Source organism: Carettochelys insculpta, chromosome 2, assembly GCF_033958435.1.
Source record: "Carettochelys insculpta isolate YL-2023 chromosome 2, ASM3395843v1, whole genome shotgun sequence".
Lineage (NCBI taxonomy): Eukaryota > Metazoa > Chordata > Testudines > Carettochelyidae > Carettochelys > Carettochelys insculpta.
This window is the reverse complement of record NC_134138.1, coordinates 241489496-241516872: the sequence shown is the minus strand read 5'-3', so window position 1 is coordinate 241516872 and position 27377 is coordinate 241489496. Positions and strand designations below refer to the sequence as shown.

The following is a 27377-nucleotide window of genomic DNA, read 5'->3' as shown; positions in this document are numbered from 1 at the left end:
AGGTAGCCCAACTTCAGGAGAATGTGCCCAGGGTGAATCACAGAATCATAGACTCTTAGGGCTATAAGGGACCTCAGGAAGTCATCTAGTCCAGCCAGCTGCCTAAAGCAGGATCAAACCCAACTAAACCATCCCAGCCATAAATATGCCAAGCTGGGCAGAGTCTGATCCAGTGCCAATTACAAAGAGCCAGCACAGGCCAGTACAGGACTCCATGCAAGGCAGCACGTGAGCCTGTTAGGAGTCAGAAGAGAAGGACCCTGCTCTACCCAGGGGCGAAGGCATGTTAAGGGAACCCTTTTTATTTAAGACGGTCAACATTCATATCTCTGGAGCACACAGCTCAGTAATCAGTTTCATCATGCAATTTCCCGGGGAAGGTGCTCGGGGAGGGTGGGAGGAGCCACAGGATGGGAAGAGTTGTGAATGTCGAATGTCAAGTCACAGAGATAGGACGAGACATTGCCTGTCTGGCCTGAGACTATGGAAGCCTCAGGGTAATATAATTAAGAATCTTCTGTTGCAGTGTGCCATGGTACTGCAAACATATAACAATGGGCCACATCCTAGATTTAGTTAAACTAAGGTAAATCCAGACTAGTTCTCTTTTTCTCACTGAATTTTATCCTGTGTTTACTTTGGCTTGACTGAAATCAGGATTGAGCTCAACATCTGAAAACTTGCTGCCTGATGAATCTTCCCTTTCCACTCCTAATATATGGAGATGCACATCTCAAAGAACTGGAAGGGACCTCAGGAGGTCATTCAGTCCAAGTCCCTGCCCTCTTGGCAGGACCAAGAACCCTCCCTGACAGATTTTCTTTAATCTATTTTCCCCAGATCCCTAAATGGCCCCCTCAAAGGTTGAGTTCACAACCCTGGGTTTAGCAGGCCAATGCTCAAACCTCTGAGCTATCCCTCCCCCATCATCATCCTACACTTAGGCATCAAGAAGGCTTTAATCTGAACCCTGGTTAACAAGGCCTTTTTGTTGTTTTTGCTATTGTTACTATGAATTTGTATTCTTATAGTACCTATATGGTCTAGGAATGAACCAAGACCCCACTGTGCCATAGTACAAACTGAAAACAAAAATACAATCTCTGCCCCCAAAGAACTTAAAATCTCATTATAAAACAAGTGAAAACAGACAGAGATGGACAGACAGTGAAGACAAGGAAGCAATTAGACACTACAGATCAGCATAAGAATTTATTCAATGTTAAGTTTTTGTTTTTGTTTTTGTATTGTGAGACGGGAGGTTGGTAGACGTGGTGCAAGAGTTTCAAGAAGGTTTCTGAAGGATGATAATAAGTTAGTTTTATGGATGTCTATGGCTATTACAGTAATAACATGGGACAGTAATAACATGGGACTTGAAGTAATTTCATTAGTAGTTTATACCTGTAACATTATGGAATTAACTGGCAGAAACACTTAATCACTATAGCTGTGTCTACATTTGCATTCCTCTTTTGAAAGAGACATGCAAATGAGGACATTGAAAATGCAAATGAGGTGCAGATTACACAACTGGCCTCATTTGCATATTCTTTTTTCAAAAGAGCTTCTTTTGAAAGAAGAAAAACCAGTGTAGACACGGCTCTTTTGAAAGTAAACTCCATCTTTGAAAGAACCCTTCTTCCCATAGGGAGTTACTTTCAAAAGAGCCACGTCTACACTGTTTGCATTTTCAATTTCCTTATTTGCATGCCTCTTTCAAAAGAGGAATGCAAGTGTAGACACAGCCTAACTGATTTAGAACCAGGTGTTTCAACACTATCTCTAGATCCATGGAGCATATATTTCCAGGAACACCAAAGCACTCATCTTTGAGTCCTTGAAAGATTCTCAGACCAATCAATTGAATCTATACTCTCATTTAAAAAAATAAAAATAAAAAACACGAAACATCAGTTCCCCAGTGATACAGTCAGTGTTCTTCTCTTCCAAAGGTGCCCAGGATGTTGCAGCTCCACTCTTGGAACCCTTCAGCTCATACTTGTCCCAGTGTCTGACAGACAAACTCGTGGCCCAAAGAGGGAACAACATTCTCATCTGATTATCTGTAAGGGTGAGCCTACAGAGCAATTTTTTTATAAAGTTGCTATTCCAAAGTATTTTTGCAATGTCTACCCAATGCAACTGCTATTTCAAAATAATTTCAAAATAGCGGATGGCTTATTTCAAATTTGGTAAACCTCATTGTATAAGGAATAGTGCCTATACTGAAATACATATTTAGAAATAGGAGCAGCTGTACAGACAGAGAATAGGAGCTATTTTGAAATAGAGGGGCTCCTATTTCAGTATAGGGGGCTTTGGGCTATGTTTACAGAGCTGCATTATTTAGAAATAGCTAAGAGTTATTTCAATACACATTTTGCAGGTAGACACTCTATTTTGAAATAAGTTATTCTGGAAAATCTCTTCTGGAATAGCTTATTTTGAAATAATACTGGTTTGTAGACATAGACTAAGACTCTTCCTTCAAGATCTTTCCTGCTGTCTTAGCTCTGTATTTACGCAAGCATCACAAGGCCAGTTACAACACAGGGTACTTGCACTAGTATCTGATAGATAAAGGCGATAACCTGGAGAAGATCCTATATCCAGATGCACTGTAATCCTTATCCAGGCATTACAAACATAAATACAGGAATGTAAACAAGCATGCTGAGTATACCAGATACTCAGCAAACATGTTGGAAGGCATGGGACTATTTTCCATATCTACAAAAGAAAAGAGGATACAAGGCAAGATGCCTGGATGGCAAAGGTAACAAAACAAAACCCAAAAATGAGAGCCAAACTGAAAGGTAACTAAAGACAAAGACAAGAGAGACAACAGTAAGGAGTGCATCACCTTTGTCTGATTCTCTGAACCTTGGTTTGCTACTGGACCCATTCAAAAATATTCCTTTTTTTTTAAATTTAAGCAAAATAACAAGGTGAATTCAGCACTGCTACTGAAAACTACATGCAAGAAAGCAAGCTAAACTGAATTTAACACCTGCAAAACTGGATCTCAGCATTATCTGAGGGAAGCTTAAAATCCTAGCTGCAGGGAGAAGACAAGTGAAGAGTTGCAGCTGTTGGCAACTGGAACACTTGGGTTGGTTGGTTCAGCCTCTACTGAGGAGACTGCTCAGAACATTGAGAAATTTGTAGTATGCGAATAGGAATTTGCCAGTTGCTAGGGATATAAGAAGAAGAGCTATGAAGAGATGATTAGTTCTAGCTGTTTCTTTGGAAAACATTTTGTGAACTTTTAGGATAAGACCATGGTAACTAACATTCAGCTCCAGGCATATCTGTACATGACTTGAACATCCCTGGAGAGGAAGTTACTCAACTTGTTCAGTAACAATGGTTCTTTGAGATGTCCCCCACAGTGGCTGCTTCACTCTGGGTGTCAGTGCGTCCTTGCGCCAGTGCTTGGAGATTCCTCTATAGCTGTGGTTTCCTGTGTTGTGCATGTGCAGTAGTGCCTCGTCGTGTGGGCCCCTCTCTTCCTTCTCTACTCTAGAAAATAGAGGAGGGTGCTCCAAAGCAGGGGAAGGAGGGGGGATGAGGAGCACCCACGGGGCCACACATGTTGAAAAACCATTGTTACTGCACAAGCTGAATAAGTTTCTCTTCTTCAAGTAGTGTCTCTGTGAGTGCTCCACTCTGGGTGACTATAAAGCAGTAGCCACACTTCGGAGGTGGCCTTGGAACCCAGTAATAATTACAGATGACAGAACTGCTTGACCCACTTGAATGGAAGAAGCAATTGAAGATGAAAGACCAAAGTGCTGTGCAAAGGTATTGCTTAAAGACAACATCACTGCTTGGGATATGTCCCTTGAGAAGGGCAGTGGTGGAAGACACAGCACTAGTAGAACGGGCAGTGACAGTACACAAGAGGTTTTTCCGGCAAAGAGCATAACAGGTGTGTATGCAGGTGGAGATCTACTTGAGCAGCTGTTGAGACAAAATGGGATGGCTGTTGGATAGCTCTGCGAAGGAGAGGAAGAGCCTAGACTTGCACCAAAGCTTCAAGGGATTGATGTAAAAGGCTAACACCTGACGAACATCCAGGGACACTGCATGTCGGGGATCACGGTGTGGCTTCGGGAAGAATGTGGGTAAGTGGCTAGGTTCATTGATATGAAATGAAGAGGAAACCTTAGAGAGGAGTTTAGGATAAGGCAAAGAGTGACTCTATCCTTGAAGTATCGGAGGGGTAGCCGTGTTAGTCTGGATCTGTAACAGCAACGAAGGGTCCTGTGGCACATTATAGACTAACAGAAAAGTTCTGAGCATGAACTTTCGTGAGCACAGACTCACTTCATCAGACGCTGGTCTTGGAAATCTGCAGGGCCAGGTTCTATCCTTGAAGAGGTTCAGCCATCAGAGGGGCAACCTCCCCAACCTTCCTGGCCAATGTGATGGTGACTAAAAATGAGACCTTCATTGACAGATGGAGCCAGGAACATGTCACCAGGGATTCAAAGGGCAACTTCATTAGACAACTGAGTACATAGTTAAGGTCCCAGATAGGGACTGGAGGATGGACTGATGGGAAGGTGTTTGGCAGACCAGTCAAAAAGCATTTGGTGATAGTATGGGCGTAGAAGGGGATTCCATCCTCCATCTGGTGGACCACTGCCAATGCTGCAGCATGCACCCTGATGGTACTGAAGGTTAGTCCTGACTCACGCAGGTGCATCAAGTAGTCCAGAAGGACAGGAAGAGCTGTGGTGTGAGGAGGTATAGGGTGATTAGCGATCACCCAACCCCTGAGAGCACCACATCCATTTGTGGAGGTACGACTTGTGGTAGACTCCCATCTGCTATTAATCAGAATGCTTCCCCGCCTCCCACACAGCATGCAATTTTGGATCTTGGAACCATGAAGGAGCCATGTGTGGAGGCAGAGCCTGAGTGGATCGGGGAGAAGGGTGCATCCAAAGTCCTGGGACAGAAGGTTCAGGCAAGGGGGAAAGGCATACAGAGTCACCACTGACAGCCGGTACAGGAAAGGATACCAAGTTTGGCTCACCCACAACAAGGTTATCAGTACGAGGTGAGCCTGATCCAGTCTGACCTGGACCAGAAGCTTCTGAATCAAGGGAAGGGGAGGAAACGTATAGAAAAGAAGTGCAACCTATCTGATGGAGAATGAGTTTCCAAGGGAATGCCTCCACAGACCTGTTCTGGAGCAGTACCGATGGCACTTTCTGTTGACTCAGGTTGCAAACAGGCCTCTGCACGGCTGGTCGTAAAGCTGGAACACATGATTGTGGACCCCGTGCTAACCTCTCATGAGAGAGGCATCCACAGTAAGAGTAATAGATGGGGCAGTTGGTGGAATGGCACCCAGGTGAGAACAGGTGTCTAAACATGTTCATCACTTAAGGGAGGTAACAACTTGTGGCGGGATTGCTACCAATTTGGATAGCGGATCCCTGGTTGGGGCATAGCATGTGGCCAGCCAGGACTGGAGGCACAGAATGTATCATCTGGCCAGCCTGACCATGTATGTGGTGGTGGCCATATGACCCAGCAGTGTCAGGCACACGTGCACTGTGACGATGGGAGACATTTGCACCACCCGGATGAAGTCATGTATGGCCTGGAATCTTTGGTCAAGTAGAGTTGCCCGTGCAATGGCAGTGTTGATGTGGGCCCCAACGAACTCTAGAGATTGTGTGGTTCAAAGTATGGACTTCTCATAGTTTATGTAGAAGCCAAGACTGGGTAGAAGGTCTGTAGTGACCCGTACCATGCGAAGTGCCTCTAGAAACGAGGGCAAGATAATCACCCTGTGATGTCATAGGTGGGCAGCCACAACAGCCGGAGTCCTGGAGAACATTCTGGATGTGGTTGAGAACCCAAACAGAAGGACCCCGGTACTGGTAGTGACGGGGCCCCATTGTACAATGAAGAAAGTGTCTGTGTGCCCGGTGGACTGTGTTGTGGAAATAGGTGTCCTATATGTCGACAGCTGAGAGCCAATCTTCTGTGTTCAGTGTTGGGATAATGTTTGTGAGAGTCACCATCTTGAAAAATCAATAGAGGACTTATTTGTATTTGCTGAGCCTCCTTTGATCAAGGATGGGCCTCCATCCCCCATTCTTTTTCTGGGTTAGGAAGTACATGGAGTAGAACCCTCTGCCCTGAATCTCTGCTGGGACCGCCTTGGCAGCACCCAGATGAAGAAGCTGTTGTACCTCTTGCTCGAGCAGATTCTTGTGAGATGGGTCCCTGAAGAGGACAGGGTAGGGGGGTGGGTAAAGGGGGTGGCGATAAATGGGAGGGAATACCCTGGCCCACTAGTTCTAGGACCAAGGTAATGGCAGGCCAATGATGGAAAAAGGTATGGTGAAAAGGGTAGCAATCAGGCTGCGAGAAGGCTGGAGCAGGAAGATCTCTTGAGCTCCTGATCAAACCCTCAAAACTGCTGCTTAGGCTGCTGAGGGTGGGATGCCACAGATTGGTGATGCTGCTGCTACTGAGGTTTGCACCTCTGAGACTTGTGACATTGGCGGGGTTCATAGCACTGTGGCTGCTGTTGGAACTGCTCCTGTGGTCTCTTGTAGGAAGAATACCAAGCCTGCTTAAATGGGGGGTGTACATCCCCAGCACAAGCAGCGTGGTATGAAAATCCTTCATTGGATATAAGACCTCACTGACCTTTTCTGGAAAGAGATGTTGCTTATCGACAGGGAGGTCCTCTACCTTCTCTCGAAGATCTTTGGGGACCTCCAGGAGTTGGAGACATGAGATGTGCCTCATGACCACAGTGGAGACCTTGACTCTAGCTGCAATGTCTGATACATGCATTGCAGACTGGAGGGCCATATGGGACATGGTGTACCCTTTTTAATTAGGTTGATGATGGCCAGGCATTGCTGCTCCAGCAAGGAGGGGACCAGTTCTTGCAGCTTAGACTAACTGAGATGGTGGTAATCAGCCAGAACGGTTGTGTAGTTTGTTGCCTGCAGAAGCAACATGCCTGAAGAGTCGACTTTGTGCCCCATGATGTCCACTTCTTCTCCTCAGGAGTGGAACAGAAGGACTTGGACTTGTTATGGACCACCAGCAAATTTGATTGCAGATGGGTGAATAAAAACTCTGCATCCTTGGAGGCTGAGAAATATCTATCTGCCTTCTTGTTGGTGGCTGCAATGGATGCCAGCATCTGTCAGATGATATTTGTGGGATCCATCATCACCTTGTCCATAGGCAGAGCACTTCTGGAGGAGGTGGGGGGCTTCAGGGTAAAGAAAAGCCTGTACTGCTTGACCTGTACTTCCTACATGTCTTTCTCCTGAGCCTGGGCCACCTGCTGAGGCAGCTCCTGAAAGGCTTGTGAGTCATCTGTAGAGGTAGGCGAGACCAAGATGACCACATCGTCAGGTGAAGAAGAGGAATGTTGCAGTGGAGACCTGTATCCACCCTCTGACAGGGAGTCCTCTGCCTCATAATGCTGCAGTGGGGGATATGTTGCTGATGTGGTGGTCTGCGGTGATACTGGATGGTCCCTGGACACAGCAGAAGGCACCAGCAAAGCAAGGGAGCGGGGTGATCATGACTGCCAAGGCGACCAGTGAGGGACAGGCTCTTGCAGGTATGGACAGTCATGTACGAACCAAGGTATGGGTGGCTGTGGGTAAGCCACTGTTGGCAGCATGTCTTCCCAGTTTGAGTGCATGGGACTGGAGTGCTATGATGAAAAGATACTCTGTCAATTGGAACCACCCTTTCCCAGGATGGGTGATCTGGCCCCTGAGCCATGAGAGAACCCCAAATTCCTAGATGAGTACAGGGATGGAGGCAGCACCGGGGATACATGGTGTGGTGAGTGGGGTGGTTTCAAGACCAGTACTGTGTATGCCTTTTGTGGTGAGTCCTCATGGCAGTGTCTGGATGCTGTGCTGTGCTCCAGTGCCATAAGCTTAGGCGAAGTGTTCTCCTGGTCCTGACAGTGCCAACTGTGACAGAGGCGCTGAATGCTGGTGGCATTGAGTGGTGCCAGCTTAGATGGTACTGGGAATGTCATGGTGGCCTTTTCAACTGGTGCCATGGCCCATGAAGACAGCACTAGAGGCCAGGAATGTGCCAGAGAAGGACCTGTCTTGGTGGCTGGGGTGCTGACTGAGGCAGAGGGACATGCAGAGTCTGCAGCCTTGGTCTCCCATACCAGTTTTCAGCAGAGGGCTGCTCCAGGGCCAGTGGTTGGAGGGACTTTTTGGAAAGGTAAGTCTTACCTTACCTATTGGCTTGGTCCCTCCTGGCCCTCGTTGTGAGGCTGCAGCAATGGGTGCAGGATTGGGTTTGGCAACCCTCACTCTCACCCAGCCACTTAATGCAGGATGCATGGCTGTTGAAAGCCAGCAAGGCCACCCTGCAAGTGGTGCATTGCTTGAACTGTGCAGAGCCCAGCATGGTGATAACACAGCAACTAAATTCTAACACTAAACCTAACTAAAAATTTTTTTTGGTTAAACTTTAATGGGAAAGATAACTTGGACAAGAGTGGCTAAGAGTAGAACAATAACTAACTCTCCTGTTGTCTTTGAGCAAGAGAGAGAATGAAGCTTTGTCTGTCACCGAGGACAGCAGAGAAAGAAATGCCAAGGAGGCAGTACTGTGCATATGTGGTGAGGGAAACCATAGCTACAGAAGAATCTCTGAGCATGGGCACAAAGATGCACCAACATCCAGAGTGGAGCACTCAGGGGGATGCTATTTGAAGACGAAAATAAGAATTGACACTGAAAATGTGGAGAGAAACTAGTTAGAATTACTGCATGACCAATGCACAATGGAATCACTATCAGCAAAACGTTGTTCCTCATTTTGACAATTATTCCTTGCTTTTTCTTAACGGTAACAATGAAACCAGATCAATACGATATTAGTTTGTGACAGGTATTCCTGAATTAATCCAGAGTATTCAGAGTTAACAATTATATTCATTAAAGAGAAAACAACAAAAGGAATATTGGGTGCCCTGAGTGATTATGATTTATAAGCTATATAGCACATAGAAATTTTAAAATGTACCTGTTTTTTATTTTTTTTTACCTGGAGTAGAATTTTCCTTGCTTTGCCCTTTGCTCATGCTGTATCCTCATGTTCTCTAATTTGACTGGACTTGGAATGAATCCTATTTCACAGCCTTCTTTTACCAACCGTCCTATCCACCAGTCATTGTTAAACTTCTAAAGATATGAAAAAAAAAAAGTTTTAGAAAATAATATCATTGGTTCACTTTATTCTTTTTCTTCTGTTCACAACCCATTCTTTTTTGTATAATTCTCCTCCAGTTAGTGACTGCACCAAATTATTATGGGTATGAAGAGCCTGGCAATTTGCAGAAATACATTTAAAATAATTATAACCCATGTATGTACAGACTCTCTCCTTTAGTCTTCATGACTCTCCACAAATGTAACTTCCTTGAATCTCTCCAACTTTAACCCTTTCTGTTTCCATTTTACAGATTGTTGTCTCTGTTTTTCAAATAACATCATTCCATCTTTTTTCCCACCCTTTTCTCTCTACAGTGGACAGTGAATACATCTTCCATTCTGTTGACATCAATTGTAATGCCCTCTGTAACTTCCAAATGCTTCAGAGCACATTTTATAGGCTTATTCACCAATCTGTAGTTTTCAACTCTTTACTTGGCATATTACACATCACTGTAAAAATCATTCTTTGATCAGTCATGTACTCTGAGACTTCACACTTTCCTCCCCCCTTATTTCTGATCTATCACCTTTACATGTGCTATATACACGTTATATACTAAGTAAGTGTAACATATTCACATGCACAGACAAAATATTGTATGATGTTTTTGTATGAATGGAGAAGTTACAAGTAGGTTTAGCATACAAGACATCCATGTTAGCAGAAAATCACTTTATGGTTCCATGCGTCATTGTACAGAGCAGTCAGAGCCACACTTCATGAATATTTAAATATTGATATCAGCTTCCAATAACACACAGCTTGACAATGTAGAGCTGCGTGGCAGTGAAATCTGATATAAATACAGTAAACCCTTGATTTTATGGACCCTGATTTCGTAGCTCTTGAGAACAACGGACGTCCACCACCCCCCATTGTTCCCAAAGACCACTTCACTGGGGCCCATAAAATCCTAAATCCCCTTTCACTCCCCACAAAAAGTAGGTAAGGTGACTTACTGCAGCTGCGGCAGGAGGGCCTGTTGCTTCCACCCAGCAGAGCTGCCCCACGCTCCACCCGGCAAGAGTGTGGCACATAGGTGGGCAGACGACACTTGCATATGCGCCTCACCCCTGGTAGGAGGAGTGCATGGCAGCTCCGGCAGCAGAGGTGGCTCCTCCAGGCCCTGACAGAGCCTCTAGCAGTGGTAGCTTATAATCCCCCAGCAGAGACCCCAGCTGTGGCAGCTCCTGCTGCTGTTGTGGCAGGGCTCCCAGCTGTGGCGATGGTTCCAGCTGCAGCGGTTGTGAGTCACCGGCATTTTTGAGGGGGAGGAGAGGGACTGGAAAGGGGGTGGGTGGGCAGCAAACCCTCTGATTTAATGGCCTTTCAGGTTTCATGGACCTCCCCGCTATTAGTCCGTTAAATTGAGGGTTTATTGTATTTAAAAAAGAGTGATAAAGAGATACAGTTTGACAATGTAGAGCTGTTACTTTTTATCCATCATGCATTAGACCAACTTTGGTCCACCACTGATCAATCACAAGAAGATGAGAAGCCATAACGAGTGACAGAAAAGTTCCATTTGGCCCAACATCCTGTCTTCTGACAGTGTCCAGTGACAGATGCCTTACAGGGAATGAACAGAACAGATAATCATCAAGTGATCCATCCCCCTGTCGCACAATCCCTTCTCCTAACAAACAGAGACTATGGACACCATCCCTGCCCATTCTGGCTAATAGCCACTAATGTATCTATCTTCCACGAACGTATCTGTTTATTTCTAACTCTGTGTTAACCTTGGCCTTTACAACATCCTCTGGCAAAAAGTTCCACAGGTTGATGAAATATTTCCTTTTATTTGTTTTAAACCAGCTGCCCATTAATTTAGCTTGGTGATCTATAGTTCTTGTGTTATAAGGAGTAAATAGCACCTCCTTATCTATTTTCTCTACACCAATCATAACTTTATACACTTCAGTCATCTCTCTCCTTAATCATCTCTTTTCCAAGCTGGAAAGTCCCAGTCTTATTTATCTCTCCTCATATGGACACTGTTTCATATCTCTAATAATTTCTGTTGCTCTTTTCTGAACCTTTTCCAATTCCGATAATTTTTTTTCTGTATCTGGACACAATACTCAAAATGTGGGCATATCATGGATTCAGACAGAAATACAGTAAAATTCCTTTAATCTGACACGGGACTGGATAGGTGCCAGATAACCAAATTTTCTGGACTATTGGACGTAACCACTAGTTCAATCCCCCTGTCATGGCTCACCATGCCTGCACCCAGCTGCGGCTCACTACTCCTGTGCGTCTCCAGCTTCTTGTCTACCTGCTCTCCTGCAGCTTCTTCACCACCCCCAGGCTTCTCAGCTTCACCCCACCCATGCTCCTGCAGGTTCTGCGCTCCTCATGTCTCCAGCTTCACCTCTCGCGCACACCCTGGCTACAATCCCTGCACTCCCCGGCTCCAACCCCTGCACACCCTGGCTCAACTCCACCCCTCAGCCCCCCTGCAGCCCTAACCCACCCTAGGCATAACCCCCTGCCCCTCTCTCACAACCCCAACCCACCACCCAATCCCCCTGGCTTACGTGAATTTCACAGTATGTGTATCTTAGGGGATGCCAGACCATCAGGATTTCTGGACCATCAGAGGTTGGATTAAAGGAATTTTACTGTAATATGATATTCTCTGTCTTATCTGTCCCTTCTTTAATTATTCCCAATATTCTGTGCATTTTTGACTGCCACTGCACATTGAATGGATTTTTTCAGAGAAATATTCACAATGACTCCAAGGTTTTTTTTTTTGGAGTGGTAACATCTAATTTAGACCCCATCATTTTACATGTATAAGTGTGATTATGTTTTCCATGTGCATTACTTTGTATTTATCAACATTAAATTTTGTCTGCTATCTTGTTGTCCAGTCACCCAGTTTTGAGAGATCCTTTTGTAGCCTTTTGAAGTTGGCCTGGGACTTAACTATCTTAAATAGTTTTGTATCATCTACCAATTTTACCACCTCACTGTTTACCCCTTATAGATAGGACCTATGCTCAGCTTTTCTGAGAATTGTGCACATAGGCTGTAAGTTGTTTTTGATCATTTGTGAGCAGATGGTTGGAATTTATTTGTGGCTGAATTTCCTTTATCTCATACAAGTTAATTGCTTGATTTTGAAGTTTTAGTGCATATGATATGTCTGTGATGTAAATTAATGTAATATTAACCAATGTGCAGTAGTTAGAAGAGCAAGATGGATGCCTGTGTACCTTTAGAAAGAAAACAAAGGTCATTCAGAAACAATAGTAAAATATGATCAGTTCCTCCCCCTTATATTCTGCCCTGTAGTATGAGAACATGGGTATCACTCAACAAAATTAATTTTAGTTCAATGAACTGTAAATTTTAAACTAGCAGGAAATGTTCCTTCACACAGAAGACAGTGGACAAACAGTGCACAGAATTCATTGCAGCAACACATTAGAGTCAAATACCATAAGCAAATTTCAAAAAGTGACTTCATAATGTTATGACCAATAATAACATCTAAAATAATCTCAATATTATTAACACTAGCAGAGAGCCTTGGCAGCAGGATATGGGTCCTGTCTTGGCAGTGCAAAGGTCTGAGAGATTCTATGAGACCAACACTGAAAAATCAAACAGCACTGACCAAACGGCCATATGTGGCACCTCATTAACAGTCCCCACCACAAAAGGTAGCAGCTGGCAGTATACCAAATGAAACACTAACAGGACTTAAAGTCCACTTTTTTGGGAGAATCCTGACCAGGCATGAAAGCACTGAAATGCTGCCCAGTAACTGAAGGCTGACTACCGTGCCAAACAAAGTTTGACTTGGTAAAGATAGGTGTACTTTATCTCACTTTGTACTATATTCACAGAATTCATTCTGACATTGGCAGAGAGGAATTTTTTTACTAATTTAATGTAGAGAAGTGCACCATTGCACAAGTTCAAGTCAAAGCGTGTTCTTCTTCCATGTTTAGAAGTAACAGATAACAATTACTTCTCAGAGACAGGATACCAGAGTACAAAACACCAATAGTCTGACTTGATATGCCTATATTTTGTGAGTAAATGTGCATAGATTTCAGTATTCTTACCTATAACAACTGTGTCTTGTTTAGAATAACAATGAACACAATATTGATTTCAAAGTCAGTTGCCACTTTTCCTTTTCCCAAGAGAAAAAAATATTTATACTTTATTACTTTGAACATTCCCTAAAAGGGATCCCCCCAAAAAATACCAAGGGAATCATCATCTAGTTTGCTAAGGCAAAATTGCAACATTTTTAAAGTTGACCAACTTCCAAATATATTTCCCTTCTGTCACTGAAGTTGTGTAAATAACTTCTTTTTTTATCATTTTTTCTCTTTCCCTAGTACTAAATAGGGTTGCAGATAAAATATCAATGGATCTGAATATTGACTTTGTGTTTAAATAAATTATTAAGGATCAAAAAAGATCAAGAAACTTTTTTCCTTCATTATATTTTATCTTCATCCATCTGTGCACCAGCACACCAGTGCCTTGTTAGGACTAGAAACACAGAAGACAATACAATGTAGAGGCGCTGATCATTCCCTTGGGATCTGTTTCAAGTAAGAAGGAAATCCAATTAAAAAATCTTCTTTGGTGACATTACCAGATCAGTTTTGAATTCTAGATAGGATAATCACCATAATTTAGCCTATGTAAACAATTTTGGGGGCTCCTGGGAAGATCACCATGGGACACTGCCAGGGATTGGGAGACTTGTGTAATGTAAGAAAATAGATTCAGAAGAGAACAACACAAGCTGTACCAGGTGGTTTCCCAGAGAAAGTTTTAAAATTATTTACTTTGGTCTCAACCTTCCTCATGTTTTTTCTTTTTTCTTGAATGTGGGAGAGAAAGAAGGAAATTTGTGGGTATGACATTTCCTTTGTGCCTGTTTAAAATTCTTCCAATAATGACTGTGGGAAAGGATAAATCAAGGCACTGACAATCTGGTTATGTTGTCATTCGCAAAGCTAGCACATTGATAGTTATTACATTGTTTATTTATTGTGTAGTTTCTTATATGAATATATTTAATGTTGTCTATAATATAATATAATTAAGTGAAATCAATAAACTTACTCCAGGAAAAAAATCGGGCCTCAGAATTTTTTCAGACTGACTCACATACCTTAAACAGAAATAACTGTTGGCTGCTGAATCATAATGAATCCTTGTAGTGCAAGGTAAGTGAATCCCTGCAGAGATTACATCACTGAAAGGGCAGATTGTAGAGCTAGATTTAAGGCTTACAAAAGTGATGTAATCATCAGAGAACAACCTAATTTTCTCTTCAAATGTTCTGTATTTAAAGGCAGAATGTGAAAGCGATCATATACAATGGGCAAACTATTTACAGGAAGCTACACATCCTGTTGCATTGTCACCTTTTGGTAACATTTCTATAGGGCTTTGAAAATGTAAAGCACTATACTAATATTAATGTTAATAAATACTAATACTAATAAAGAAACCAGCCATGAGTTTTACTTACTTCTTTAACATGAAGAAAGTCTTTTGCTTCAAATGAGATGGCCATGCCTGGAACTGGGACATCATCATCATGTCCTGCACTATAGCCAACATTTGTCCGGACTGCAAATGCAACAGGTTTTGTCTGCAGGGCAAAACAGTAAACAGATTTTGAACACTTTCTCCGTCATACCTGTAGAATCATATACATATATATTGATATATAATTCCAGGAAGTCTTGTAAGAAGTTACCTACTTAACATTCTCCCAATTAACATAACAAAAACACATGCCATAAAGCTTACAAAATATAACTGTTGTACTCATAGTGCTTTTTGTTCACAGTGTGAAGATAACAGGTGTAATTCCAACCATTTCAGTTTAGTAAAACAGCTGAAAGTTTCAAAGCAATAGAATCATTAGTAACATTCATGTACAAATACAATTTGAAGGTATAAATTTTTAAAAAGTGACTAGTGTTTTTATATGTCCAGAAGCCGAAGTACCAAAAGTAGCTAACATATGTTGTTGGACTCTTACGTCTGAATTTCCATTTACAGCCTACATTGGGTACAACAGGCCCTAAAAAGCTTACCATCATAGTATTACAGCTCTGTCCTCACTTACACGAGGTTTGCAAATTTAATCATAGTCAGAAGCTGACTTGTATTAGAACTCTCTCATAGCTGTGGCGGCTTTGGGTTGTGAAAAGGTGAAAATAGTAAAGAATGCTTATTCTGAAGTTAGCAGATCTGCAGTCTACATGTATGTGATTATTTGTTCTGTTTATATACATATCATGATATACCAAAATATTTTTTGAAATGAAATGTCCTTAAATATACATAGAGGCCATGTCTAACCTACAGAGTTTTGTCAACAAAACTGGGCTTTTGTTGACAAAACTCAGGGAGCGTCTACACACAAAAGGTGTTTTGTCAACAGAGCCTCGATAAAACAGAGCACGTTCCCTGACAGTGTTCTCCCTCTCTGCATAGAGGAATAACGCTTCTGTCAACAAAAGTACAGTGTAGATGCTCCGAGTCCCTTTTGTCAACAGACAGGGCTTCCAGTTCACTGGGCGGCCCTGTTTGAAGAGCTTCAGGTCAGCCATTCTGTTGAGAGAGGGCTGGGCAGTCTGGGTTGCTCTCTGTCAACAAAGGGGATTGATCTTTCCATCTGCTTTTATGTGTAAACGCCATCTGTCAACAGAAGTTTTGCTGGTAGATCTCTTCTGACAGTGACTTCTGTCAACAGTCTTCTGTAGTGTAGATGTAGACCCAGGAGGATTTGATACTATGCTCATTTAAGTCTGTTGAATAAGGAGGTGCTAATTTTCCTAGCCACTTCTCAGACTAAAACTGTTTTTTAAGGTTAGTGGTACAGTAAGACTGAGTGACAAAATATAACAAACTTGTGTTAACAAACAATTACACGCAAGCAAACCTACGTAAGTGCAACATTAGGGTACAGATTGTAGAAACCCAAGTCGTAAAAGTAAAAAAAAGTCTCAAAGAAATTTTAAAGCAAAGATTGTCCAGAGAGTAGAATCTCACTCATTCACATGAATGCTTGAGACACTCAACATAGAGTACTAACTTTTCTGATTTTATAAGTAAATGAACAAATAACTGGAACAATCAAAGACACGGCACAGTAAAATAATTAGTTTACCTAATTTTACATATGAAGCTTACTTTTGATAATTTTGATAATACTGCACATAGTTTATTAAGAAATATTCTGTAAGCTGCTATAATTCACCAAATAATAATTGTGGCTTTCATACCATTTCTCCAAAATCTAAGCTTGTTTTGAAAAAAGGAAGGAAAAGAAGAGCCAAGTCCTAGGGGTCAGGTCTAACCAAGCTTGTTGCAAGACCCAGGGTGGTCCTTGATCCAACCAGAGCCCTAACCAGATCACACCATAATTTAGAACAGCTGAAATGATGCCACCTTCAGCAGTCCCCTAGCTATTCTGTTAGCTTAGAATCCTTGCAGCACAGGGTGCTTTGGATCTTCTCTCCAGCCACCCCAGGCCATACTTGCCACCCACCCAGACATTCTTCTGACATCAAAGGGGTCCACAGGGGCCCTGACAGGCCAGCTCTCTGTTCCTTTAGGGTTGCAGATCTGCCTCAAAATTGCTAGTCCATTTGGTCGCTAGATTAGTTTCAAAGTGTGAACTGAAGATAACTGGTGCCACGTCTATCTTAATAGGAATAAAAAGAAGGTCCAGTGGCACCTTAAAAAAACAAATTTTATTATGGCACATTCAAATTGTTAGCCACTGGACTCGTTGCTGAAACAGACTAACACAGCTATCTCTGAAACCTGTCATCTCGGTAGAGGATGAACACATCTATATGACAGTTTCAATGTCAGCATTAACTATCTCATTGCTGATTGTTTTAGCAGAAACATCAAATAAAGATGCTTATGGTAGTGGCACTTCTGGATCTGGAGATCGAAGGTGGGGTGTGTTACAGAGGTCAGCTAATTGCTGTGAAGTGTTATATTAGGATGGTGGATGAACACTTCAATGTTCTTCATCCCAAATATCACATAGGCTGTGTCTACATTAGCTCCCAACTTTGAAGGGAGCATGGTAAGTAGGGTGTTGGGAGATTATTAATGAAGTGCTGTGTTGCATATGCAGAACTTCTTTAAGCTAATTCTCCCCCGCAACAACTTCAAAGGTAAAAATTTCAAAGTGCTGGCTTGCGTGTAGCCGCGGCTAAGCCGTCGGTACTTCAAAGTGCCTCGGAGGAGTGAAGGGACTTCGAAGTTACCCAGGCACTTTGAAGTACTGGCAGGCTAGCTGTGGCTGCACACAAGCCGGCACTTCGAAGTTTAACACTTCAAAGTTGCTGCGGGGGAGAATTAGATTAATGAAGTGCTGTACATGCAGCACAGCACTTCATTAATAATCTCCCGACACCCTACTTACCATGCTCCCTTCAAAGTAGGGAGCTAGTGCAGACAAGCCCATAAAGATACCACTGTCTCTGCCCAAAAAAAAGAAAGGAGAAAAGGCAAAGCAAACCAAATCGCACTGTAAAAGCACCAGCTACCTCTAATCAAAATCAGCTGATATATTTATTTAAGTACCAAAAAGCCCCTACCGCTCTATTCAGGTTTCCCCTGACATGTTGTACTACTGCATTACTTGTTAGTACAGGCATTGCAGCATTATACAATAATAGGCTTTAATCTAAAATAATTAAACAAAAGAAAAGAGAGGTGGGCCTCAATGAAAAGAGTCTCTGATGCTTAGTTTAGGTTTAATGTGCTGCACAGGCTGTGGGGTACATGATGTTTTGCAGGTGTAATGGAACCTCAGTAATACAATGCCTCACCGCAGGCCTTTGCTATGACACCTTTCCTGAGAAGTAGACTAATATAAATGTTTCTTTTTGTGAGGATTACTGATTTGCACATCAGCAAAGTGGCAATTACTGGAACTGTACTGTACTTATGTAGTATTTCAATTATTTATTCTGTTAAATATAAAAGGCAGCTGAGTTAGCGTGGGGATTTAATTTCAGGTCTTGTATATTTAAGATCTCAGTCCTACTGTTGCAATGATGTACGATTTTAAGACTTAATGTTTCAAAAGAAAAATGGCACCTTTATTTGCTCTGAATGTAACTGCAATAGCACAATTTATCGAAATGTGCAAAATGGACACTTTTGTAGCTAGAAGAGTGAAACTGGGAGCATCTTTATCGGGTGATGGAGGAAGGGAGGAGGGAGTCAGGGTTCTTTCTTTACCTGGGCTTGAACAGGGAGTTCTACTGGAGATAAATATGGGAAGGGGACTTATGAGATGAGGTTTATATCAAGGTGCAATGTAATGATACATATCTATAATACGAACTAATGTGAGATCATGGATACGAATAATCAAAGCAAAGTTTATGTACACTGGGGCTCAAAGAAAGGTTTCTGCTCTGTTTCTTCAGATGCTACTTCTGTAATAAGTGGGAAAATAGCAGTTGCTGGCTAGATATGTGAAGAGAAAGGAAGGCCAAAATTGGTACCACATAAATATATGCATATTTACACTAGCAAGGAAAATGAAAACTATAGGGATGCTGGAATAAATACTGCTCAACATAGTTAGGTGTCATTATACCTGACCCTTAGTAATTTCTTGACACATTTTCCCACAAGCTTCACAATGTGACTATAAATCATAGATGACTTAGCTATCTGACAAGCCTGAAATTTTAAAATTCAGCTAATTTCAGTCATCTAAGTGAAGACAGTGAATGATTACTAAAACACAATCTTCATGTTAGTCATTGTCATGAGGCTAGAATAAAAAGCCACATGAGGCATATGGAAATACAGTCAATACAACACAGCTTATTGACATGTACTCATATTCACTGTGAAACGTATTTTCTTTGGAACAGACTTTAAAAACAATAGGACCATAGCCAAAGACAACAATGTGAGCATTTTACAGACACATTCACACTCTATGAAGATCAGAATTTACCACCTAGGTGCAGTATTAGCATTCCTCTTACCCACACCAGTAGTAGTCCTTCCTTAGTGTATAACAACAGTTTGCAAAAGTACTTGCAACAGTTGCCCAAAATAGTTCATCCTGCGGTTAAAGCAAATGACAATCTTCCACAACAGCAATAAATTAATAATGCATCAGCTCTTGTGTAATCACAAGTCCTCACTCTGACTAATTCCTCACCTCAAACTTTTTTGTTTTAAACCACATGCTACAAAGATGTCCCGGATATTTCTTTATTAGCAGAAAAATATTTAAAATGCAAGATTAAATCTTTCTGGTTTAGAATTAAGGGTTAGAAATAGAAGTTGACTTCAGAAACTAAGGTCAGTGAGGATGCTGGTGAAGGTTTTCTTCCTTATACTTGTCTCAGTGTTCTTGTGCACGCTTATTGGTTCTTCGCTGAAGAAACAGAGTTCTGAACCAAAGAGAAGACACAGGGTGTTGGAGGAATCTGAATTTGGAAATTTCGGATATGATGGACTGCATGCCATGGTAACTGCCGCTTGTTACTTCTGTACTCTTTTAGAGGCTTGCTCAACAGGTTAATTTGACATACAATTTTGGTTTTGTCCCTTAACCATATTTTCATCAGTTTCATTTTTTTTTTAAATCATGAAATGGCTTCTCCTTCAAGAGAAACATAATGGGTCTGCCTGTATCCCTAGCAGTTTTGACTAGCACTTTTCTAGATTTACAGTTTAATCAAGTACCGTGACTTGCCTTTTAGAACAACACAGAAAAGACTGACAGCCAAATTCTACTGTCCAGTATACCTGTATAAATCCAGAGTTGAAACTGACTGGATAGAAACTGGCATAAAATGAGCATGAAATCCTGCCCCAGTACCAAAGTTCAGAGGGTCTTGCCTGAGGCAAAGCTGTTTTGGTTCCATTTTACAAGGCAGCAAGGATGCTAGATTTCACATGCCCAAACAGAGGTGTATACTTCCACTGTCTTGCAGATCCCCCAAATCCCAGATTTTTAGCTTGGCTCAAATTTCATGCTTTCTGGCTTGCCCAAGTATACCAATTCCCACTGATTGCAGTCTCTGGCTATGGTTACATTACAGCGATCTGTCAACACAAGTCACTGTCGGAAGAGATTTCCCAAAAAAAACCTTCTGTTGACAGTGTGGCCACACGCAAAAGCTGATCGGAAGAGCACTCCGCTCTGTTGACAGAGCAGCTGGACTGCCTAGCTGCTGTCTCCACAAAACAGTCACCCAGAAGCACAGTAAATAGGGCTGCCCACTGTTCTGGATGCCCTCTCTGTCGAGAGAAGCCCCACCCCGCCTGCCCCCCCACGAGCATCCACACATTTTTTTTGTCGACAGAATCTGTCGACAGGAGCATTACGCCTCATAGCTGAGAGGCACAACTCTGCCTGCAAAAGTGGTGAGTTTTGTCAACAAAACGCATTTTGCATGTGGACATTCTACCAGTTTTGTCGACAAAACCGAGGTTTTGTCAGCAAAACTCGCTAGGGTAACTGTAGCCTCTGTGCGCAGGAGACTGTACGATCTAATTTTTTTGTACACTTCAATCGCAGAGAAGGAGGAGAGGCCATATATCTACAGCATCTCATGTGCTTCTAAATGTCCTTTACGGGTAGGAACATTTCAGAGTCACAGCTTGTACAAGCCACTGTGTCAGCACGATCTTTACAGAGTGAGAAAAAATGTGTCCTCTTTGGAGATCAAACAAGTATATGATACTACTACTCCAAATATCCTTTTTATCTATTTGAGACCACTGACCCACAGAAAAAAACTCAGTTGAGAGGGAGGGTCACACACAAGTAAAAAGCCAAGCTAGAAAAATTGGGTGGGCCCTAGCTTTTGGGTGGGCAACCACTGCCAGGCGCCTGACTCTCCACAGAGAGGTGGGGTATGCTTTTGTGCCCCTTCTGTGGGGAAGAAGGGTTGGGACAAAGGGGCTTACTCCTGCTGGGGAGTGGGGTCTCTGACTACGGACTGGATGAATCTAAGCAAGGGGCTCAAATCTGGTTTGTGGACTGTAGGTTCCCCAACTATGCTTTAAATCATAGTTGATAGTTGCTAAAAAAAGGCACTTTTGTAACACGCACAGGAAAAAAGCTGCCATATATGCAATAAATTCAGCAGTTCATAGTATTCATCAGCTATTGTAATAAACCTCACAGTAATAGTAACGTTTTGATTTTTATAAATTATCATTATGTAAAAAATAAAGATATAAAATCTGACTGTCCTAAATTTTCAAATGTTCTCTAGCTGAGGCAACGCCTTTTTATACACCATTATCCATTTCATGACAGAAAATAGAGAAATAATTATGATTACACTGCCAAATCCTGAGTAATAATTCATCATTGAATAGCATGGTACACAGCATGTCATTCACTTGACATAAAAATTAGTTTTTTAAAAGAAGCCTTACTGAACAGTCTTTGTAAAAAAGGATATGAAAGCAAGCATAGAAATATTTAATATACAAAACCAAGTGCTGAAATAAGAGATAACATGCATTCCTGCCTTTCGGAAACATTTCTTCTGCGCTGCAAAAATGCTCAGATGAGTGTCTTCAGCAGTGACATTTAGGGCCCTAGCAAATTTGTGTGCTTTTACCCCATATTATACAGGTTTGATAAGGAAGACCAGTGTTTCTCAAACTGGGGGTCCTGACACAAAACAGAGTTTCAGGGGAATCACAATATTATTGTAGGGGAGTTGTGGTATTACCACCCTTACTTCTGTGTGGCTTCCCCACCTGGATGGTCACAGATTGGTGGCTGCTATGGGCCCCGCTCTCCAGATACAAATGCAGAACTAAAGGTAGCAGTACTATGACCCCCTCTTACCTCCTACAACTCCTTTTTGGGCCAAGGTTGCTACAGTTACAATACCATAAACACTTAAAATTTAAATAGCTGAAATAAAGAAATTTATGATTTTTAAAATCCTATGACTATGCAACAGGGCTGAAAGCGACCACAGACCCCAGGGCAAGGTGGGAGGGGGGGCCAGGCTCTGTGTCCCCAGAAGGGGCGGAGGCTAGGGTAGTCAGCTCTTAGTGCTGCCTGGACCATAACACTGGCCCGCCCACTCAGAGAGGCGGAACAGCACTGCTGAAGTGTTCCAAAGGACGAGGAGGTCACATCCACCACTACTGCCAAAGTAGCAGTGGTGGCAGCCACAGCTCCAGGCCCCTTTCAAATGCTGGGCCCTGATGCAACAGTTTCTTTTATCCTTTCACCCCCAACAGCGGGTCTGTTACCATGAAATTCAAGAAAATGGAGTGCGAATTTTGTAGGACCCTAGTCATACTGCAGTAGTGAGAGTACTCTAGGCTGGCTCACCAATAGGAGTCTCCAGCAAGTTACTGCCATAGACATACTTCTTAGAGACACGCTAACAACTTCTTATTAAAGGGCAACATCTCTTTTCTCATAAAGAGGAGAAAATGCAGAATAATTTCAAAGGGGATAAATGCAGCAGCTCAGAATTCTCTGGAGGTTACCGCCCATCAAAAAGTTGCTGTGGAATTCTGAGTAGGAAAATAAGCAAAACTTGACTCCAGAAGGTGTAATCAAAATTAAAAACTCTAATTCACTTATGAAGATCAAATAACCTCCAAATTTAACCTGTGTAAAGGTAATTAGAGCCATGAAGGAGTGGTGGCTGAAGCTGCTGCTTGGGAAGGCAAGCTTCCGAACCTGTGTCCCTGATCATACTCCACCCCTGCCCTGACCTGGTTCCACCCCTGCTCTGTCCAGGCCCTGACCTTTTCCAGAGCCTTCCTCTTCTCTTCATTATCCTTCTCTGCTCATCCTTTCCAGCCAAATCTCTGAACCCAAATGTGGCAAATGATGTCGGGGGCAGGGGGAGGGGAGGGGAGGGTGCCCACTGTTCCACTTTTTAAAGGAAATGGGGCATGTTTTCCACTGCATGCTAGATAGTGAAGACTGGACATGCAGGAGGTACTGAATTAAAAGCAGTACATTTGGGAACAAAAATGTCAGCCACCGGCTTTTATGCATATATCCTGACGTTCTTCAAAAATTTGTTTGCAAAAATTTTGTAGTAAGGGCAAGTCAGCTGTCCTGCTGAACACAAGATTAAATATTATGGAACACATGAGGCAGCTCTTCTGTGTTTTACATTTTCTCAGTATTTCAGAGCTGGTTTTACATTGTAGGGTGGCAGGCTCCAGGCACCACTGGAGACCGGCTGCCTCCAGCCCCACCCCTTCCAGGGGAGCAGAGCCAGATGCCCCTTATACCTTACCCTGGGGCCTGGCAAGTCTGTCAGACCCCCTGTGGTTGGCACATGCCTGTTCAACAGCTTCATTACCACTTCATGGATCTTTCACAGGTTCCGTTTTGTGCTCATGGATCTGGTCAGCTGGAAGGCTTTCCACTTTCAAATTACTTGATCCATTCTGGGGGAAGACTCACTAGTCTGCCACAGCCTGCTGTGGCAACGGGCAGGATGGGTTGGAATAGGGATAGAAAGAGTGGAGAGGGTGAGCATAGAAGTCCAGGGGAAGAAATGCATCCCTTCCCTCATATACCCACCACCCAGGAGACCATGATATTCAACACTGGCTTTTTGCAATTCATGATGCTAATAGGATAAAGTAAAATATATCACATTTTTATGCAATTGCTTATCTCAGTAAGGTAAAACCAGTATGCCAAAATATCATGCCAAATAACTGTCTTTCACTCTTTCTTTTAATCCAAGTATAATTTAAATATACAATATCTAGCATTTCAGTCTACAATGCTAAAATTAGAGAGGGTCAAAGAAGTTAAGTACTTTCTGTTCATTTTCCATATCTCTCTGAATATGTGATGACAGTTTAGCACTCAGTTAATCCACGGTTAGGCCTACAAGGACAGATGCTTCCAGATGTTAAACAGTTCAGCATTTTATTTTCCTATGAGAAATGCTGTCACTTGACCAGGCACCGCCTTATCTTGAGAATGTACATATGCTAACAAAAAAATCACAGCTGAAAACAAGAGTACAAGCTGGTTTTGTAAGAAAGAGAGGTATGCACACAAAATGGGTGAGTGATTACCATATCATAGGTGAATGTGGGAAAAAAAAATCATATAACCTAAGGGACCACTGGGATCATCTAGTCTGGCTGCTTATGTATTCCAGGCCAAAGAACTTTCACAATAATTCTTACACAATATTTTTAGAAACAATTATTATATTGAATGAAAAATGGTCATAGAGAGAATCCCCCATGACTTTTGGTAAAGATTAATCTTCTTCACTTTTAAAAATGTATGCCTTGTAGTCCAGTCTGAATGCATCTGGTTTTCACTTCCAGCCACTGGATTATATTATTCCCTTCTCTGCTAAACTGAAGAAACCATTATGAAATATCTGTTCCCCATGTAGGTACCTACAGACTAATTAAGTTACCCTGAACTGGCCCTTTGTTAAACTAAATAGATTGAATTCTACGAATCTACCCCAATACAGCTAATAATTTAATATTTCTTGAAGTTCTTCTCTGAACCCCTTTCAATTTATCAACATTCTTCAATTTATCAACATTTTTCTTAGATGTAGACATGTATATTTAGCCACATTAAATCACATACTATTTGCTTGTACCCAGCTTAAAAAGTGACCCAGACGGTTCTATTTCAGTGACGCATCTGCTTCATTTTTTATTATTTACTTCTGTTACGTGCAAATTATCAATAACCATTTTATGTTTTTCCCCCAGTTCATTAATAAAAATGGTAAATAGCATGGGAACACTATAAAGCACTATAAAAATTATGTCTGATGATTTTCCATTTACAGTTACATTTTGAGTCCCACCTGGTAGGTAAATTTTCATTTAGTTTATGTTCGTTCGCATGGTTAATTTTACGTTTTTAGTTATAGAAACACAGCCATAAACCTGGAAAGAGCCTCAACAGATCATCAAGTTCAATCCCCAGCACTCATGGCAGGACTAAGCCATCTAGTAGTGAAGCCTAACAATAACACTGATCCCATTTTTTCCTAATATATTTGCCGCGGGGGAAAGGGGGAAAACCACTTCTTGTTATCCATAATTCTGAGGGCCTTGTGTAATTTTGGTTTCCTTATCAATTTTCTACAGTATCTAGCTTCAGATTTATGTTCATTACTATCAACTTTCAATTTATTCCATTTGTTATACATTTTAAAATGTATAGCAGCCTTCATATCCTCTCTAAACCTGATAATTTTTAATACAGCCCTCTTCCTTAATTATGGCTGTTGAAGGATCTAGTAAAGTGACTTAAAGCAATTTCCAATGATAACTCACATTTTTCTGATTAAATTGTTCCTTCCATCTGACCTGCTTTGAGCTTTGTTAAATTGGTCCTTGTAAAGCACCCAATGTCTGTGTGGGGTGTGTATATCATCTGAATTTATGCTGTTTGCACATTAGAAATCTGATCAAGTTATGATTGTTTGTACCTAAATTACCAGAATTTTTAGTTATGTGATCAATTCTTAGTTTGTCAGAACAAAATTTAATACAAATTCCTCTGTGTTGGATGTACCACTTTTTGTGTTAGGAAGTTGTCATCTATAATTTTTAGACATTCCAAGGATAGGTTAGTACTGTCAGCATGAGTTCTCCAGCATGCGTCTCTCAAATGTAAGTGTCACATAATCACAACAGCTTTTTTTTTCCCCCTTACATTACAGATGTGAGGTTAAAGAGCCAATCATCCAGTTCCGCAGTGTGATTTGATGGTTTGTGGAAGATACCAGTCAGTACCCTAGTGATTTATCTATTAAGATAGTGAGCCATAAGTATTCAAGAGCATTTCCTTCTGAATTAGGAGTGACTCAGACACAGGTAATACCATTTTTGACAGAGTATCACCCAATCCTAATAGATCATAATAACTGATTTTAACATTGCACTAACGTAAACCATCCTACCAAGTTTCAGCAATACTAATTAGACCAAATTATACTCACATATGAGCAATTCCAATTTGTCTTGTTCCCCACAGTCCTAGTCTTACTATAAAAGAAATTAAAGTGCTGCTGAAGTCAAGGGAGCTGTTTCCACTGACCTCCCAGAATTAAATTAGGGGCTGTTGGAAATGAGCATACATTAAAATGAAAGTATGGGAAGCCCCATATATTCCACTGGTAGGTAACCTTTCCTACTATGCCACAGGTCCCCCATTTGAAGGGACATATCCATGCAATACATAACATAATGCCAATATTTACATCACCACTATCTTATTTCCAGACAACCTTAGTGTGGATGGAAACATTAGATTAGCACACATTTTGCCAATCTCATTTGGCAACAGAGTCCTTTTCATTGCACATTTAACCCAGCAAAGATACACAGAAGGAGTTAATATATTTTGATTCCAGGTAGAGGGAATTTCAGTTTCAGTTGGGACTGCCTGCCTGACCTTTTGCTTCCTTGATCAGCCTTCCCCTCTGTGACTCACAGGGGGAGGGCCTGAGAGAGGCTAGCAGGCTTTAAAAGCCAGAGGCAGGAGCAACCAGGGAGCATAGCGGACAGGGAGCTGCTGACAGGGGAGTTTGACAGAGGGAGTTTGACAGAAGGGAGGCCTACGATGGCCAGGAAGACCCGTAACACCTGTGCCACCACTACTGCTGTCTCCTCCACCTGTGCCTGTAGCCAGACAGACTGCCTTACCATGGATGCCTCTACCCAGACCCTGGTGTGGCCTTGCAAGGACTGTGCCTTGCAAGTTCCAGTTACAGATATCCAGGCTGGGGAGACCGTTCAGTGTGATAGGTTTCTGCTGGTGGAATCTCTCAGGCAGCAGGTGGGAGAGTTACAGGAGGAGGTGTCCATGTTGAGGAGTATCCGAATCCATGAGCAGTTCCTAGATAGTATTCATGTGGAGTCTGCTGAGGTGACTGTCCCAGTGTACAGGAAGGCTGATAAACCACTGGTGGAGAAAGAGGTAGACCAGGGTGGACACTGGCAGCTGGTTACTTCTGGCAGCAGGCAGTGTTCCACCCCTGCACAGAACCCTCCCACTGTGGTACTGGAAAACTGTTATGCTGTACTTGCTACAGGAGATGAGTCGCCCAGTACAGAAGAGG

At 42.2% G+C, this 27377-nt stretch overlaps 1 protein-coding gene across 2 annotated transcripts in view; it reads right to left on the bottom strand.

The window, feature by feature from the left end:
* CACNB2 (calcium voltage-gated channel auxiliary subunit beta 2) overlaps positions 1 to 27377 on the bottom strand; it is a 402055-nt gene that overhangs the window by 45942 nt on the left and 328736 nt on the right. For both annotated transcript variants that reach the window (XM_074984834.1, XM_074984835.1), the window contains 2 exons: positions 14771 to 14893; positions 9079 to 9215 (listed from right to left, as the gene is read on the bottom strand). In XM_074984834.1, coding sequence (XP_074840935.1) covers positions 9079 to 9215; positions 14771 to 14893 — 260 coding nt within the window. The remainder of the gene's footprint in view (positions 1 to 9078; positions 9216 to 14770; positions 14894 to 27377) is intronic.